This window comes from Rhipicephalus microplus, chromosome 2 (genome assembly GCF_043290135.1).
Source record: "Rhipicephalus microplus isolate Deutch F79 chromosome 2, USDA_Rmic, whole genome shotgun sequence".
Lineage (NCBI taxonomy): Eukaryota > Metazoa > Arthropoda > Arachnida > Ixodida > Ixodidae > Rhipicephalus > Rhipicephalus microplus.
The window spans coordinates 143,049,969-143,068,789 of NC_134701.1; the positions used below are offsets into that span (position 1 = coordinate 143,049,969).

The 18,821-nt window shown below is 42.9% G+C and overlaps 1 protein-coding gene across 1 annotated transcript in view; it reads left to right on the forward strand.

Moving 5' to 3' along the window:
- Nucleotides 1-18,821, forward strand: part of LOC119170684 (soluble guanylate cyclase 88E) — a 433,074-nt gene that overhangs the window by 321,472 nt on the left and 92,781 nt on the right. Inside the window, exons 2-4 of the mRNA XM_037421913.2 lie at nt 1,004-1,816; nt 15,223-15,490; nt 17,080-17,225. Of these exons, the coding sequence (XP_037277810.2) occupies nt 1,649-1,816; nt 15,223-15,490; nt 17,080-17,225 (582 nt within the window). The 5' untranslated portion in view covers nt 1,004-1,648. The remainder of the gene's footprint in view (nt 1-1,003; nt 1,817-15,222; nt 15,491-17,079; nt 17,226-18,821) is intronic.

The window sequence follows — 18,821 nt, forward strand, 5'->3', positions numbered from 1 at the left end:
ATCTCTATGCTCTTTCCTATCCTCATTTCCCCAACCCTGTATGGGGTAGCAAACCAGTTGTAGGTTATCCTATCTTTCTCTTTCTTTTATTTATGTCTCTTTTAGTGAACTGTTTGGAACAAAGCAGCATTGAGTCAGTCATGTTTTTTTTAATGGCACCACACGGAAAGTAGGGCTTTGAATGAATTCAAAGAGAAAAAAGGTCGTTTTGTATAGATTACGCTATATTCAACTACATGGGCCAACTTAACTTCACGTATATTGTGCAGAAGTTTAGCGGTTGAGACAATCTTTAAAAAGGAATAAATTCATGTTGGAGAAATCATATTTGTAGCAGAGTTGTTTTATGATTAGTGTATAGGACTCATTCAAAAACGGTTAAAGAAAGTGTAATTTATTTCACCCTTACCAAGAAATATGGCGCTATCTTGCATATAACTAGCAAGGTCCCAGCTCTGACATATGATGCTGATTTGTTAAAATCGTTTATTTATCTCTAGAAGTTCACTTGGTACGAAATTGTAAACGTGGCTCACAGGGCATATATTTTCGACTGTTATCCTCTGCAACGTGCTCTGAAATATTTTCACGCGCTTCGCCTTGTATAGTTATGATTTTTGTGTGTGAGCGAAGGCGTCTGCAAATATTGCGCAAATGCATTTGTATCAGGGTGGTCGCAGATGCTTTCCTTCGGAATACGTTATGTTTGATTAAGTGTCAAATACAGCGGTGTGGTGAAACCCAACAACGTGTCATCGAGAAATAAAATTGTATCCAGTCGCGCATTAATTTTCGGGAGCACACCTAAAATAGCGAGGATGACTGACACTGATTCGTTATTCAAGCAATTGCTGAAACAAGTTGTAAGCTTTGTCTCGGGTGGTATATGCAGCCATACACAATTCAAAAGTTCAGTTGCCCTCCAAAGCGCTTACTTTTACACGGAAATGAAAAGGAAAAAGCTCATTAGAATGTCTATTAATACAGTGTTTTCCTATTGCAGGGCTACCATATACGAGAACATGACCTTCAACTGTGACCGTGAAAGAACAAGAGCACGAAGGATACGACAGATACCTTCCCCAAATAGCTAAACATCTTTGCACTAAGGCCAAGTGTCCGGGCGCGGATGGACTTCAGACGAGCATGCTGTCACTCTTTGCACATGCTAAGAGTTGGCACTAATTGAAGAGAATGATAATATCGCGTTTATACAGTTATCAGGAAGTTATGGACTCGTTTCTTGTCCAAAGCGGATGTACCACCGGTACCATTCGATTAACCTATCACAACATGACTTTGCAGAGGTATTAACAATAGTTTGAAGAGGAGCAAGTTCTCTGCAGGAGACTACACTACTGATGGGTTCACCATGAAGTGAACTGATAAGAACATATAATATTTTCCTATTTTATTGGCAGCAGGATTTAAAATAAAGAGACAGTATCGCCTATATGTAGCATCTACGAGGCTCATTTATAATCACTGCACGGACTCGCACTCTCCAATGGAGCAGAAGATGAAAGGCAACAAAGTGACTGTCGACAAGACGTGGTCTTTATATTAGGGAAGCCAAGTCCTTTCCGCGCACGTACGGTTCCCTGAAAACGTCCCACCGTAGGAAGTGCGGGATAACGAAGGCGGAGCCATGTACGGACTTATCTTCGAGAATCTCAGTCAGTACGTGACCTCGGTTTACGGCGCCGAACGATGGGAGGAGATCCGGCGTCGGTCGAGGATCGATCTGGCCACGTTCAGCACCCACGAGGTGTATCCGGACAACTTCGTCCACAAACTCGTCAGCAAGGCCTGCAAGGTTAGTAACCTCTTTTTTGTGGTCTTCCATACTTCCGTGCTCTAGTATAATTGTGTTTTAGTTGAATCATGTTTCACGCTCGGTGCTACCCTCAGTGGTCCAGTGTCCTGGAATTGTGTGCCACTAAGCGGGCTGAAGATTCCGGTACACACCCCGGAAGCTGCAGCGTAAAACTGGCCTTGGGTGGCGGTCAAGTTTCCAATCACGTACGCGACTGACTTGCTTCCAAGCGATATTACTTTTCTTTGCGCTCTGCTAAGGCCTCCTCAAAACTTTGCCGCAATGAAGCCGTTTGATACGATGGAGAATATTCGCTTCAGACGGGAACCAAATATTATTTTGAGTGTGCAACGTCGGATTGCTTGTTTTCGTAAGCCAATTATATTCATGCCCAAATGTATATGAGTGTTGGGATATTGAAGTGTGTTTTTTTTTCTTGCACCTACCAAGTTACACTTTATTATGCCAGTTTGAAAATGCTACTTTGTTTCGAAAGTGTGATAAATTGAAACGGTTTGAGAGTGTGAAGTGAAAATGAGACCTTTCTATCAAGCATGCGGGTTGGTAGCAACATGGTCGATCAGATTTTAGTGTTATGCATGCTTGGTAGCCGCCGTACAAAAAATTGAAAATGGCGTCACGTTTCATTCTTGAAATATACTTTCGTATAGAGAAGCAGATTGAGAGCTGCTCGAATGTCCATGCGCAAGTGTTAAGGTAAGCCCACGCAGAAATGATATGTGAGGTAAGTTTAAAGAAAAAATTCGGCAGATCCCACGTACCTGGGAATCAACGTTAAGCGAAGAATGCGGAGGAAAGGTGAAACCCTGTTGCAATTTTTTGATTGAGCGACATGTCGTGAAATAATGGTAAATATATGTAGAAATGTTGCATGCACAAACGTTTGTTGAAGAGTTGTAGATGTTCATATAACCAGTTGTTTGCAATTGCGCAACGATGTCAACTAGAACATGCGTATTACCAACACCAGAAGGTGATATGAAGCGCTGATTCTCGCGAATATGCTGACTCTGGACACTGCTATATAAATCAACTTCAGTGCTTGACACTCAACCACAATTGGCGTTAACCCGACGTAACGGCTGTATCAAAGGAGTACGTATGTATTGTTTATAAAGATGGGTAGGCAGCACTGCAACCACTATTGACGTTTCACGAATCTTAGCGTCTATTCGAAAAGTAGTTCCGAGACGTGGCGTTGCTCTGTGGTAGAATGCTTGACTGCCACGCTGAATGCTTTGCTTTGATTCCTGCTGGGACCTTGAAATTTGTTATTTGCATCCTTCGGTGGGTCATTGCACACTATGTCAGGTGTTTATATCAATGACATTTATTCTATGCCTTCGTTTGGTTGACGCCTCTTATGTCGGGTAATGCTCAACTTGCACGCGTTAAAATCACCGATGTGTGTTCTCGTCATTCCTGTGTAGGTACTAAGAGTCCATCACCTGCGGCACATTCTCACATACCAGCGGCACATATCCGCCCGTGGGTTTGTGGCAATGTCTGGCGGGAAGTGTTTGATGACGTACGCGAAAGGATTTGGACATTATTCATGTCTTGACCAGCTGGTCTAATTCGTCAAACCATCTTACTTTGCCAGGCTAATTTTGGTTCACGCCAAGTTAAGGGGGTGACCACGAGAGCACCCGAACGTAAGCGGCTAGATAGATAGATAGATAGATAGATAGATAGATAGATAGATAGATAGATAGATAGAGACGCTTAAAGTTGCAGAAGTTCACTAAGAAATGCTTCGCATTTAAAACGCTGACTCAATCACGTGCTGCAAGGGTCTCTAGTAGGCAATATTTATGAAACTCACTCGCTTTCTCTTTTCACAGCGCATTTTTTAATTCAGTATTAATTATGTTTTATCGCTCTGGCAACATGGGCTCCCCCAATCTTATTCTTAAGCAATGTCTCCTCGTAAGATATCACAATCACGGAAGGACAATTACGAACATTACATTGAGACGAGCGACCCTTGTTTAAGACATACGGGTGAGAGTCAGTCGACTCAAGGTCGCGTTTGTCGATCAGTAATCAATAAGCTTCCAGGACGTGCCACTCCCATTAATAAAAATTGGCCTTTCTAAGCCGGTGTGTATGACACAGCAAAATATTTTAACTGAAGTGTCTCCGTGCGATAATACAAGAACTAAAGTAAAACATTTGGTAAATGAATGATGACCTGTCTGACAATTTTTTCTCGTCTTTCACTGCAGCATATGTTGCTTATGATGGTAATTAAAAGTATTTAAAATGCACCCCTTTTCCATCAGTGCCATTCGAACACATGACCTTGGAATAGGCGCATCTGATGCTCTATACCAGTGTAGCTATACGAAGGAACGCGATTCCACGTCCACTGCTACATGGTTATGTGCACGCTCTCCGTGGGTGTGTTAGCCAGCACCGCTTGTAGGCAAGGCAGCGACTGTCGAGTGCTCTGCCAGAAAGTGCCACGGAGCTCGGGATCTCTGCACTAAGTAGCTGCTCACCAATAAATCCTCGCAAGCTACTTGACGCATTTAAATCTGCCAGGACGAGGCCCTCTCTGTGAGTAAATGAAAGAAAAGGAGGTCTTGCGAGGCGCACAGTTTGATTTTTGGTTAAACAAAACAAAATCAGTGGAAGAACAACTCAAAAAGAAAGATATGCTACTGACCACGCGCAGGGAAGCAAACGCATGCTCACCAGGAAAGCAGTCACTACAACTCGCAAAGTTTTATTAGCCTTCTTACTTATCTCAGGCGTGAAGGGGTAGTTGTAACGAAGTAACAATACTTTATTTATCTATCTTTTCGGAGATAGCAGTATACTTCACCTAGAATTTGAGTAAAAGTGGAATACTGTGTTGCATCTCTAATTCTAATATAACGCGGACAATAATCGCCCTGTCACACAATTAGACAAATCATTACTGGTCAACACTGGTTGAGAGCGGGTGCGAGCATGAACGAAAACGAGGGGTCGGGTCACTTGAACGTGTGACGTCTCACGAACCAAGGCCCAAGATCAGATACAAGCGCCAATCGTGGCCGAGATCTGTACGGACGACGACGACGAAATTGCCGATACGTGCTCGCAATTGCACCCCCACCACGTGCCCCTCCCCAGAGACGCGTGTGAGTGTGCGCGGCGTGCGCCCAAGCATCGCGACATCACGACCGCACTTGACCGCGAACGAGCAGCAGCATCCAGTGGGCCAGTGAGCCATCGGAGCAACGTATCACATAAAGAAGTGCACGAAATCTTTCGCCATAGCTCGCACCCGTCAGCGTTCCTCCCACCCGGCGCTTAAAAAAGATTGATCGGCGCGTGGGTCATGGACAAGCCCAGGGCGATCGTTGTTTCCGTACGCAGGCGTGCCAGTGTTTCTTTACAGCAAATGCCACCAGTGGCATTCGGGAAGCGAGCGATGTTATTTCCTTTCTATGGCGTTAGGCATCGCACCCTCGATAGCAGAGGGTGGGATTGGTCAGCCGCTGTCGTGATCCTTCACCGCGTGCGAGAATGCACGGCGAACCGTTTCTGTTCGGGGTCAGATAGGTCGATGCGCATGACCTCCAGCGTCGCTGCCGCGCTGCAGTTCGCTGGAGGCAAGGACGTGGCAACTTCCACATTCGTGCGCGTGTTTTATTTGTGATCGCTATCTGTTTTGAACTGGCGTGTTTAGCCGGTGGTCATTGCAGACAAGTGCTACAGGTACGTCCTGTCCATGCCATAGTGAGGTTGCATCGTAATGATGATTTGTGGAGCCTTACGTTTCAAGACCATGACATGATTGTGTCGTATGCCGTTGAGGTCTCCGAGATTTTCGGTCGTGTGGTTTTCCTTAACGTGTTTCAACTTTGCACGCTACACGGGCCTCTATGACTTCGCCTCCATCGCGACTCGACCGAAGCGCCCATGATCGTCCCCGCGACTGTGCGGTCAGCACCGTAAAACGTAACCACTATACCAACAAGGCGAGCTGTGAGAACTTCATGAGATGCCATTATTGCGACTGGTGCAACTATGTAGAAATGCTACAGCACAGATTGCTTACAGACACAAGCTTCTTTTGCCGTATGCTATAAACCGAAAAACAAATGGTCGAATGTCCCCCACACTGCAACCAATACTTCCCAGAAGAGTTGAAATCTGATCTATTTGATTCATCGTACTACAATGGAGCGAACAAAAGCACGGCACATGAGAAATTGGTGTTTGTGCCCGCATTTTTCTCGTGTACCGTGGTTTTGCTGGCTTCCTTTATTATTTAAATGAGTTGGGTAGTTGGGGCGAAAAATAAATATTAATAAATTTCATGATACGTTTTGGTGTACAGTAACGCTTTTGTTTAGGCTATTAGGTGTATACTTAGAGCATAGCGCATGGCTTCGCTAAATAAGAAAAAAGCATGAACCAAGAAGAAAGACGTGTACGAAAATTCTCTCCTCCTGGGTATAGAAGAGATGCATAGAAATGAACCCGTCTCTTGTACATGTCTTCCTTGTCCGTGTTTTTGAGCGAAGTCATGCATTATGTCCTGCACTACAGGCGAAAGTATGAAGCAAGGCGTGTAATGGTGGATTCCCGGCACGTCGATAACAGCGAGAACGCATGCTTGAGCCAGTCTTCATTTACCTTGCACAAGGAACCAACGAAATGGCTGAACAGTTAGCATATCTCGGGCGTATACTTGCACGTGTGTTTTATATATAGGTGGTGGTATCACACATGAGGCGGCACGCAAATTTCTTCTTTGTCATTCTTCTTTTCATCTAAGTGCGCCCTTTCAGTTGATAGTCGTATTTTGCACGCTTTTCCTTCTTTCCCATTCACCCCGACTAAGCTCAAGTGTGGTCGTCTAGTCTTATCTTCGACTTTGCTACGCGTGATTCTACTGTGAGGGCGCTTGAAGTGCATGAAAATTTTAAAATTTTGATTCAAACTACATCGATGAAATTGCAAAGTACCAGTCCTCAAGTTCACTATTCAAAAAAAAAAAAGATGAATCTAGTTTTGGGTTCACTAAGTATTACGGCTAGGTGGCGTTAGGCGCCGCCCGATCTGAAGGATATACAGTCATATCAATTCATCCATCCATCCATCCAATTTACTGCACTTCTAAATAGGTGGCACTATTTCATAGTCCGCCTAAGATTAGGCGCTGAGCGATTCCCGCAAAACACGGATGGCCTTGCATTTATCACGCTGTACGGTAAAAGTATGCAAACCAGCAAGTTATGCCACTTATATGTGTATCGATATAGATAATTGGCCTGTTAGTGCCCACTGATTAGTGATGTAATGGTTCTGAACGCGTCCTTTTTTTTTTCAGAAAATGACTGCTTAGGACGACTTGCTATACGAAGCATATTTAGTGTATCGCATTCAGTACAAGCCGGGTGCCTCAGCTAACTTTAGCCAATTTTTAAGCAAAGGCAGGCGCCCTCTATGACACACACTAGGACCACATTCAGGTTGTTGACCATTGCATTTAGCAAGCCACAATATTTTTCACGTTCAAATTCATTGGGTCAGATTCTGTAGCAACGGCACTGCGCAGGAAATTGCTTTGAGTAACAAGTAGATCGGTTTATCAAAACGGCCTAGGTGGTGTCTGTAGCTTTTTACTAAGTTTTTCAACATACTCTTGATGCCACTTTGCGCCGTCAATACAGATGTTGTTAGTTTATTATCTAATGTTTCAAGTGCTAAAAACACAATGCTGTTATGAGGCATGCCATAGGAAAGGGCTCCGGAAATTTTGACAATGCAGCGTTTTTTAACGTGCATCCAAAAGTATAAGCGCACGGATTTCTCGCACTTAGCCTCCATCGACATATTACAGTAGCAAACAAAATCAAACCGTCCATTTCCGGTTAAACGGCCTAGCAGTATAACCACTGCACCAGCGAGGCGAACCATTATCTGCAACATTCTATATATTAATGGTAAGCTTCATACCCGGCTGGTTCATGACAGCGGTGAGCCGACTCAGCAATTATCGGTTATGCTGCCGCAAGCAACGCGTGTGACATCGCATGTCGTCGCAGCCCTATTAACTATTAATTAAGCAACTGCTCACTCAGCCAAATTTTGTCGTCGTTTGCACGCGGAACGTAGGGAAGCACAGAAGTCGCGGCCCGCATTGAAGCGCAAACGGGGAAATCACGTGTTTTATTTGATATTGTTTTGTTATATTTAATTGGAATTTATAATGGGTAGCAGAACTAATACCGTATTCATTACAAGGTAAGCTACACACTGTGAAATCAGAGGCTGTAAAGGCTAATACACAGCTCTCAATATAACGTTTTGCTGAGCTTGCTTGTTTCGAAAGTTAGTTGAATAATTTCGTCTATGGCATATTGAGCAGAACATAAAGAAATTTTTGACGTGCACCACGCATTAGTCAGCAATATGCACTTTGTCCCAATGTTATAGAGTGCATCGGCACATCTCCAACTCTGGCTGGAGGTTGCTGGGGTACCTCGTAAATATAATATAATGGGCAGCGTGCTGCTAACAAAAAGAAAACGTAAGTGCGAGTCCACCGTGTTTGAGCAATGGTTATGGTGCTCTGATGCTGTTGCAGAGGTCATGGGCTCGATCCCCGCTGCGGCAGCCGCATTTATGGAGGCACGAGAAGCTCGTGTATTGCGGGATGTCAGCGCACTTAACAGTGGTGTAAAATATAACATTGTAAAAAAAAAGAAGCACCTTTCTATTTTCGGCTCGGTTTGGGAGGGAGTCTTTTTTTTTTAACATTATCCCCCCTCGAAAATTTCCTTGTCTTTGCCCTGTTCGTTCTTCTTTTCTAATTGGTGTTGCCTGCTACAATAATATGATGGGAACTGGGACTCTATTCTTGATCTACCTCACAAGAAATAATTTTAATGACAGTGTCCTCCACTACAACGTACGGGCGTAAAATTTTAGATGTTATTATACTTGCTTGCTAGAATGCTCCGAGTTTGACAGAATTCTTGCAATTTTTTCCAGGCTCCACGAAGCTCTCATACACGCAGTCACAAACTTAAGCAGAATGTCGACGGCGGCTTGTGGTACTTGAGCATCTACAGAACAATAATTATAGTTCAGTTTTATGGTGCTCTGCAGCTTGAGCGTTCAACTTGGTGATTTTTAAAGACACAACATCGCCATTGGCGTCACCTCATTGTGCATTGTGCTACATTGTGCTTTTGTGCTTTAGTGAAAGAATTGCAGTGCTTCATTTTTCAAGCGTGTTCTACAGAGTTGAGTTGACTTAAAATAAACTTGATTGGCTCAACGCTTCGAGAATGTGAAATACTACAGAAGTATTCTCGCATTCTCGACAAACGTATTCATTGTCTAAAAATTTGTTGGATCTTCAATATGACAAAAAAACAACAACAAAAACTTAAAAGGAGAACTACAGTGGAAAGTTGAATTTGATGTAGGGATTTCATGATATAAGTACACATTGTCGCTGAACAGTACAGTGGGACGTGGAAAACAAAAAGTACTAGGAGTATAATAAGTGATTTCATGAAAGAAGTTTGTGCCAGACAAAATTGTGTTACCTTGATACGCCGAGTTTACACTTGCAGTGACGATGAGCGGCTGACCAAATAAGAACGTTGTCCATTGATACCGCAGCTATGCTGGCATATTAGCGTTAAAAAAAAACCACAGCATATTCACAGAGTGAGTGATTATAAGTGAAGCGAAGCGTCCGTCAGCGCATCCATGCTTCCGTCCGTCCGTTCGTACTTGCTTCCGTCCGTCCGCGCAACCATCCATGTGTCCATCCATGCGTCCGTCTGCCTGTCTGTCCGTCCGTTCGTGCGTCAATTTGTCCGTACATTTGTCCATATATCCATCCGTCTTCTAGTCTGGCTGTCTGCCTGTCCTTGCGTCCATCTAGTGAACTCTCCAAGTACCGTCATGTGGCATCTCGCATGTCCTGTGGCACACTCCCACTCTAGAGCGGGTATGTGCTGTTTGTAGTTACTTGCGACAATAACTGAGGAAGGACAGACCCATACCCCAGAGAGCTTCACCCCTACAACATTTGAAAATGCTCAAGCTGATAATTGTTACTGAACAACACCACACGTGAACGCTTGTAAAGTCCAGTGCATTATTTGTCAGATACGTTATTTTACGATATGAGGAACGCATGTTTTCATTTTTCTTCTTGCGCATTGTCGAAAAGCATGCGCAGTGAAAAAGAAACCAACGAAAAAATGTACTAAGTAAAAGCGTTACGCCCTTTTGATTTCATGTTCTTTAGTGGTGAGCTGACGCATTTTCCTTTCGAGTTGCAAGCGAGTGGGCCACACTGTGCTGTATTGTTACATTGATCATGCAATATTTTCTATATTTCTACAGGTGGAAAATAAGGACGCTTACATAATTATGACGTCCACGGTGCACTTCATGTCACTCAAGAATATATGTAACTTTAGTGAAGCAAGAACTCAAAGAAGGGAGTAGAAGCTTTAATGTTAGTCTTAACAAAAAACGAAGGTTTGCAAATGAAAAAGCTTGGACTAGTTGATCTGGCTTGATGATGAGAAATGTTACAGCACTTGAACATATAGAAAATATGAAACAGTATAGATAAATTTACTGTTACAAAGAAACAAAAGCTTTAGGAAGGAGTACTTGTCACTTCCTGCTCTATTAATATGAAGTGTTTCTTTGTTTCTTTATTTCCCGCCCCGCCGCGGTGGTCTAGTGGCTAAGGTACTCAGCTGCTGACCCGTAGGTCGTGGGATCGAATCCCGGCTGCAGAGGCTGCATTTTCGATGGAGGCCGAAGTGTTGTAGGCCCGTGTGCTCAGATTTGGGTGCACGCTAAAGAACCCCAGGTGGTCGCAATTTCCGGAGCCCTCCACTATGGCGTCTCCCATAATCTCATGGTGGTTTTGGGACGTTAAACCCCAAAAATCACAATCTTTACTCTTCGCCCCAACATAAGCTGCTTAAATATTAAACAATGCATCCAGCAAAAAGTTGTACTCAAACACAAAAAAGCCAAGATACACACACTGCTTGAAGTGTATGAAAGAGCGTCGCGTACGACTACTGGGACGACGGTCAGGTTTTCGTCAATAGGAATCACTGACAAAGAAATAAAAGAGACTAGTGTTCCCATTTGAACCATCTTTTATGTGTATAGAGAAAGAAGTTAACGATTTTGAATACTTCGTACAGAACTATGGCAGAGCAGTGAACCGTCCATAATTTAGCACGACAAAATTGCAGAGCATCGAAGTTCACCCTGGGGCCTATGTTATGCGAATCCATCTTCACTTGTCTGCTTTGAGTTAAGCACTTTTGTTGTAGGACCCCTCTTTTCTTTTAAAACAGCGAAGAGGTTTAGCAAATTCTTTCTTGCGAGTAAATCGCAGAAACCTATGATTATCCTAATGAAGATTTTTCACTGTGCAGCCTACCAGAAAATAGCAAATATTGATCTACCGTATGCGATATCACTTTCATGCGAAAATAAGTTTGGAATATTTTGATAGCGTGTTTCATATGTGAAATTATTAGTCTCAGTGGGAACTGACCTTGTGTGCGGAAACTGTGTACATATGTAATGGAGAGGCGATTATGAACTGCCATGTGTGTGAAACATATGAGCCCATTAGTTGTATAGGAACTGATTTGTGACGTTTGGCCATGGTGTACTTTCACATCGTACGTTTTGCAGTCTCGTATTTCGGGCCCTTATTGTTTATCTCACGCCACATCTTGTGTACTAAGAGAAAATAAGTAGCCGGTGCCTGCATAATGGCACTAACATGTTCTATTTCATTTTTTTAACAAAAAAATAGGTATCACAAACGGGTGCGGGCCGTATAAATTGTGTAAATCCCACTAAGAAATGCGAAGCACTATTGAAATCTGTCTGTCTGCCTGCCTGCCTGTTTGTTGTGGTTGCAGTGCTGACTACAGAATTGTATGAACATCACATACGTACTCCTACGACACGGCCGCCACGTCGGGTTAACGACAATTGTAGTAAAGCGCTTGCGAAGCTCATTTATCAACCAGTGTTTTAGAGCCCCCATCCTCGCTGGCATAAGCGCTGCATGTCAGCTAACCACTTCTGGTGTTACAAATATCCATGTTACTGTTGGCCTCGTGACGCAACAGTAAACATGCGACTGTTTGACATGCGTCTGTTCGTACTACATTTGTACGTATTCTTAGCGTCCTTTCAAAACGTGTCGCTTAAGAAAAAAATTACAACATGGGCACCTTCTCTTCGCATGCTTCGTATACCGTCATATAACAAAGTACCTGGATTCTGCCAATTTTTCGCTACTGGTTGACGAAAATTGCGCAAAGCAAAAGTTAGCCAAATGAATAGCTGTAAGTCACAGTGGCGTACAACGATAGAATACAAGCGAGCGCCTAAGGCAGAGACAACTACGAGATGACCAAGAAGCGATGAAGCCCTTCGCGAACGATGGCGTGCCCGTAAACCTGAGAGTTGCGCAGACGCTTGATTTCAGAGCGAGTTCTGCCTGTGGACTTTAGACAACGATGTCGCATCTGTAAACGTCTCTGGTTAAACTCAAACTTTGCTGCGCTGAGAATCAAATTAGGAACAGCCTAGCATCACTTAGTATCGACCTTTAAGCGGCTTTGAAACAAATTTAATTGCCTATCTAAGGCCTAGATGAAGTTAGATTAGTCTTTAGAATCGTCCTGTTTTACTGTTTCAACGCCCGTGCGGCGCACTGCCGGCGTCGCTTTTTTTTGGACACTCCTATCAGTAGAGGTTGACGCTGAGAGTAATCACACTGTTTCTGGAGTCACTATAGCAATCCCGGTGTCATACACTAATTCATACTCGCGACTGATGCCTGTGCAAGAGCCTTTACAGTCTGGGCGCAAATATAAGGCTTGTCACAGCTCGCCACGCCGGAGGCACAGTTTATAGCGCAGGATCGCCTTATCCCAATTTACGACACCTACTGCCACTACCCGCGAGAACGTTTAACCTTTCCGCCGCTCTTGAATAAACGACCTCACAGATGTAAAATTCTGTGTCGACAGCGACAGGCTTGCATATTTTCTTCCACTTACCTTCTCTGCCGCATTCATCTCTCTACTTACCTTTCACCCGCTTGCAACTTGTGAGCCTCTTCCACAAGAGACTTAAGCTCCATCATGTGGCACTGCCCCAAGCAACCTCCATCCCGTTTCTCGAAACACTTAATATCTAGCGAAGAGCACTGGGAGGTTACTTAAGTTAAGCAGCTCAAGCACAGACATTCAGGAAGGATGCCATTTTGATGTAGGCTGAATGAAAAGAGCAGACCTTCTTCAAGCTTCCCTCCTCCCACCTCAGGTTCACACAGTTTTTGTCTGATTGTTTCCTTTGCTTTCAGGAAGAAAAACTAAAATGGTACATTCATTCATTCATTCATTCATTCATTCATTCATTCATTCATTCATTCATTCAAGGCAAAAAAATAAGTGCTGAAATTTCGCATAATGCAAATAGGAGACGATTTTCTTTTAAACAGCTGCATTGAAGGCCAATCGATGGCATGCACGAACACATGAGTTGTCTTGCTTAGTTAGTACCACCCATACTTCAGTAATCGTATGTTTATTGAGCTGTTGGCTGACGCACCAATCGCACCCGTCAATATGTGGACACTAAGCTCTGATTTCTCGTAAGGTGTCACAGATGCCCCAAGGTACGAGACAAAATAGAGAAAATCTCCATGATAATGCAATGGATAAGGTTTCGCGACTCGAAAGTGGAATGGTTGAGTAGGTTGTATTTGGCAATAAAGGTACTCCTTTACTGTTAACCAAGCATTGCTTCTTCATTGCTTCTCCCAGCATTGCTTCTTCATCCGTTCATGTAAATTCTACCTAATCTACGACACCCAACCTAATGTTTTTTAACAAAGTTTTCCACAGAGGTTTAAAAGCACTCTGAGACGCAATAAATTTTTTTCCTACAAGTCAACTGTCATATTCGAAATACTTCAGTACACAATAAATTAACCTGAACGTGCACATAACTTTTTAAAGTTTTGTATTCTGGATTTACGACGAAAAATTTACTTAAGATATCGAAAATGCCTTCATCCCTTCAGTGTAGAACCAATAGAAGCAAATGCGCCAGTCTTCCAGCGTGGTAATATAATGGTTCAAGTGGTGAAATGCTAATCTCGAAGACACGGTTTCGGCCGCACTTTTATGGGGATGATTATTATAGAAAAATACTTGTGTATTTAACTTTAGCTGTAGGTTCAAGAAGACAAAGTGATAAAACTCATTCTCGAGCTTTCTACCTCCCACAAGCAAGTACAAATCTATTGATATTTAAGCACACTAAAGCCCAAAAATATTTCTTAATATTATTATTAGGTAAGTCTGTATACCATTGTGGCATGTGAGCCAAATGTGTTTCGTAGCAAAGAAAAACTTCTTGCAGCGTGCCTTGCTCACATTCTGGCTTATATAGAATGAAACGTAATTCATAATACCGATTAAGTTATAAAAAGGTCTGAGCGGGTATCCCTGTGAAGTTTTATTGCACCAGAGTGAGCTGACGTGTTAACTTCAATACGACGCGGCCACCCGTATTCTTTTAGCATCTGTCATGGTTTTTAAAGCCTCCTATAGTGGTAACAGCTGCTGAATATTGTAGAAGATCACTAATTAAACATATCTAAATTATTGACGGTCGTACTCACAGAAAATTCCGCGGCTGAGATGACGTGTGGGATCACTTGCCGGGAACATGCATTTTTCATAAGCGAAGTATCATTAGTAACTATAGCTTGGGAGGTATTTTAAATTAGGTTTAAGTTTGAGCGAGTAATCGACTCTATTGCGCTATTGCCATCCTCAAAAAGGGCGTTTGAAGACCCCCTACTTCTTTCACCTGACCTCACTGCAGCAAGTTATTTGGGCGTCATAGTGGGAAATTATCTTTCGTCGCGTATGCTCCAGCAGACTATAACTTGGTTTCAGCTCCTGAGTCCGTTTCCTGTTCGAAAAAAAAAAAAAACTTCTTTGCGCAAACCACGCGGAAGTACGTTCCAGTTCTGTGAGCTCACATGGTCGAGCATTGCAGCAGCTAGATGGCGATAGTGAAACCCGGTGGCATGTCGTTATTGCAACCAAGACTGGCACCGATCGGTAGTAGGGAGCTCGTATTTATTATCTGTGGCACGCTGCAGAAAACGATGCATTGCGTTTTGAACAACAGGCCCCCAGGGCCACATTGCAGCAACAAAGAAATGCGAGGCCAAAATGTTTGTGTCGCTATCCCGTTAAATCACAAGCGTTCCTTCCAAAACGTTGCAAGAAGCGCCCAAAGTAGATAAACCTGACCCTTCGCGCACCTCTGTCGCGCAGGTGCTAAAGGTGAGCGAACGCGAGTTCTTGGAAGGCATGGGCGTCTACTTCGTGTCGTTCCTGGCCCAGTACGGCTACGACCGCGTCCTCTCTGTTCTCGGTCGCCACATGCGTGACTTCCTCAACGGACTGGATAATCTGCACGAGTACCTCAAGTTCAGCTATCCACGCATGAAGGCACCCTCGTTTTTCTGCGAAGACGAGTCTTCGACAGGACTGACACTACACTACCGGAGCACGCGGCGAGGGTACCTGTGGTACACCGTCGGTAAGTGTTGCGCTCAACCAACCAGGGACTTCCTTCATAAAACATTTTGTACGAGGAACCCAAGCACTCACACTTTATGAATGAAGGGCCTGATATATGAAAAAAATTGTTCTTACAAAAAAAAGGTTCGTTTAGACGGTGGCATACCTGAAATTTCCAAAAAAAGTTGCGAGAGAGAAAGAGAAAAAGAAAGCATTTTAGGCTATACAATTGCTCTAATAGAAATTTTTCAGCCAGTCAAGATGTGGTACGTATTATTAGATACACTTCATAGACCATCTTTCGGCTGTATTTCGAGGCGAGAACGTTGGGCGATAGTGTCGCATCGCCCTACGTAGTATCTGCCGCATCCAACGTTTGAAACGTCGGTTTTTTCCCTAATTTTATTCAACCATCGAGTAAGCAGGTATCGAGAGTGCTTGAAGGGGCTGAAAGCGGGCATTCATCAATTCGAAGGCATCAAATGTGTTTAACGCATGATCATCCGGGAATACACTCCTAATCCGCTCTCGACTAGAATGCTACATATGGTCAGGAAACGGGACATTTTTCGTGTGCCTGGATACAGTTAGCATTTAAACAGAACGTGATCAAAAACATAAGGTCCATGGTCAGACACCTTTACTTAGGAACAAGTGCTTCACCCTAACTCGGAAGTGGGCAAGTTGAAGTGAAATTCAGATTTATAACCACCAGAGATAGCTGATGATACCTACAAAATCAATGTAAAGATAACTAAGTCCCTCTTAAAGAAAACACACAAACGCCAATAAAACATTTTTGAAAACAACTAATACCAGTGCTTCGAGGCCCACGGGAAAGCTTTGTGCTCTACCATGCTAAAGTACAAATTTAAGTACTCCAAATTATAAACCACTTTTTCTAAACAGAGCTTTCAAGCATTGTAGTTCAATAGCAGTTCATCAAACAATAAGGCGAAGGAGCAAAAAGCAAGTTTTTCCCAACTCTTGGCCTTTTGTCGACTGCATAAATAAGGCATTAATATTGTCACTTTTAACTTTGTTTTGTAGTAGTTCTGTCAATACTTATTTTCAGTGCTTACAGGCTAAAACTTGATCCACGAGCATATTATTGCCCGAAAATTGTGAGAGACGTAGGTGAGAAAAGGTGGTTTGCTTTCTTATAGCCGGCTGAAAGTGGTAAACTGAACATACAGGAAACAGAAACAGCTCTAGGATAATTTGCGAGGAACGAGTATGTAATGCTATGCAGTTTCGATTGAACGGGAGTCATATTGATACAGGAGAGAGCTGTATTAACGCAATGCTTGTGTGTTTACAACCTTCACAAAACATCGATGCGGAAATTATTCTCAAACTCTATGGCACACCCATATTGAAAGAAGTTAAGCGGAAGGAGTCAATAAATGTCTTCAATGTATGTGAGTGGCCCATGCGGATATACAACTACTTGAATGCATGGCGCAAAGCTCTGCGTGTTGTGCTACCAAACCACCGTCTTTTCTACCCTAAAAACAGCATTTCTAAGAAAACAAGCATGCAATCACGTGAATAAAGATGTTTCCACGGAAGCTACATGCAGTGCCTCTTTTTCTTTTTCGAAACCAGGTCAGATCAAGGAAGTTGGCCGGCACTTCTACAATACGGAAGTTGAAGTGGATGTGCTGAAGGAGGAGTCGATTTTCAACACGCTACACGTCATAATGAGGCTCAATTTCGACAATATGGCTTACCAACCGCCGTCCTTGAAGCTGGTAAGATGTCCTGCTCAAGCGAAGACAGATAAAAAAGACAGCGATAGTAGTCGATATATATGCGGCTTTTAAAACAGTTAACCATACTTTTGAAACGGTCATGTCCAGCAATCTGAGACATAGTTTAGTGCGGCAAAGCCGATTTTTAGGGGCGCGCTGGGCGAAACGCTATGAAGAACGTTATTCAAAAAAAAAAAAAAATGACTAGTGAGCATTGCTGATTTTTCGCTAATTCCACTCTAGGCACTTTACGCTGGCAATGTCTTTATGTTGTACAACGCAATTTGTTTTGATCGGCCAGCTGGATTTTTTTCCCGACACAGTTGTGTATACACTAAAATGTATAGGGTGATTTTTAAAAGCTAATTGTAGCGCAACGATAAATTATTCGTTAATTGAACTTTATAGGCGTGTACAGTAAGACAGCCTGTTTTTGTGTTTCCAATTTTGTGAAATTACGCTGGTTTGATTATTTTCCTGAAGAGCTTTCCCAAAAGATTTGTGCAGGAAAGCAGTTTTACAGGGGTAAAATATTCACTTGTCGGTAAATCGATGAGAAAGTGGACGTGGATCATGGTAAAACCTAAGCTAAAATCTGCAGATATGATGTACATTATGAAGTACAGCATGAAGGTCTTTACGCCAAGTGGTGTGAAAAGCAGTGAAATAAAAGCGACGTCCCGAATTGCTGGGCATGGGACAACAAATCACCGAAATTTTGGACGGAGTCTTATGAACGTTCTTTTAATATTTCACGTTGAGGACATTGAAGTTTTTAGTACAAAAAGAAACTACGCTAGTGATTAAGCACTAAGGAGCATTTTAGTCAAGATTAGTTGAATGGAGGAAGCTGGGGAATGGTGACTAACTTTATTGAAAGCTGTGCTATAATTTGCCTTCTCATCAAAAGCATCTACCGAAAGGATCAGAAAAGCAGGCCCTATTTTTTGTATTATTTATTCTTGTCTAGAAATGGTTAAGTGCAAGGATTGGCGTGGAATATCTCCCGAACCTAAGGTTTAAATATGACCCAGTTTAATTAGGCAAAGGTGGGCCTTGATAAAAAAAAATAAATACATTTACCGCGAAAATGTGCGGCTGAATATTGATCAGTAGAAAGGTAAGTGATTTGAAGCAGTGTGCCGTGAAACCAAGAATTTCCGATTAGTGGTCGTCAGCGTGTGGGTGGAATCTACGCTAGGAATTGTTTACTTTAGCCTTACAGTAGTGGGAGAGCCAGTCATGAAAAAAAATTACAACAGAATAAAAGTAATTCTGAGTGTGTCGCTAGGTGGCATGAAACTGTGGTCAGCAGCTTGCCGTGATTTTTCCAGTGCAATATTGTAAGTATTCTACACATTCTCGAACAAGGTGCAAACTCGGAAGACAACGAAGAGACTTCAGAATATAAGTACTGCTAAACTGCAGCGATGGAACAAAAAGGGCCTGCCGTATGATAGTGAGACACTAATACAGCGATGGGCAATAAAAAGCGAACAGGAGCAAGCTACCTTCTTTTAAGCATTGTTTGTACCTTAAAGATTTTTTAGGGTATAACATAAAAGGGAATGGCCAGCAGTGTCAAATAAACAAGCA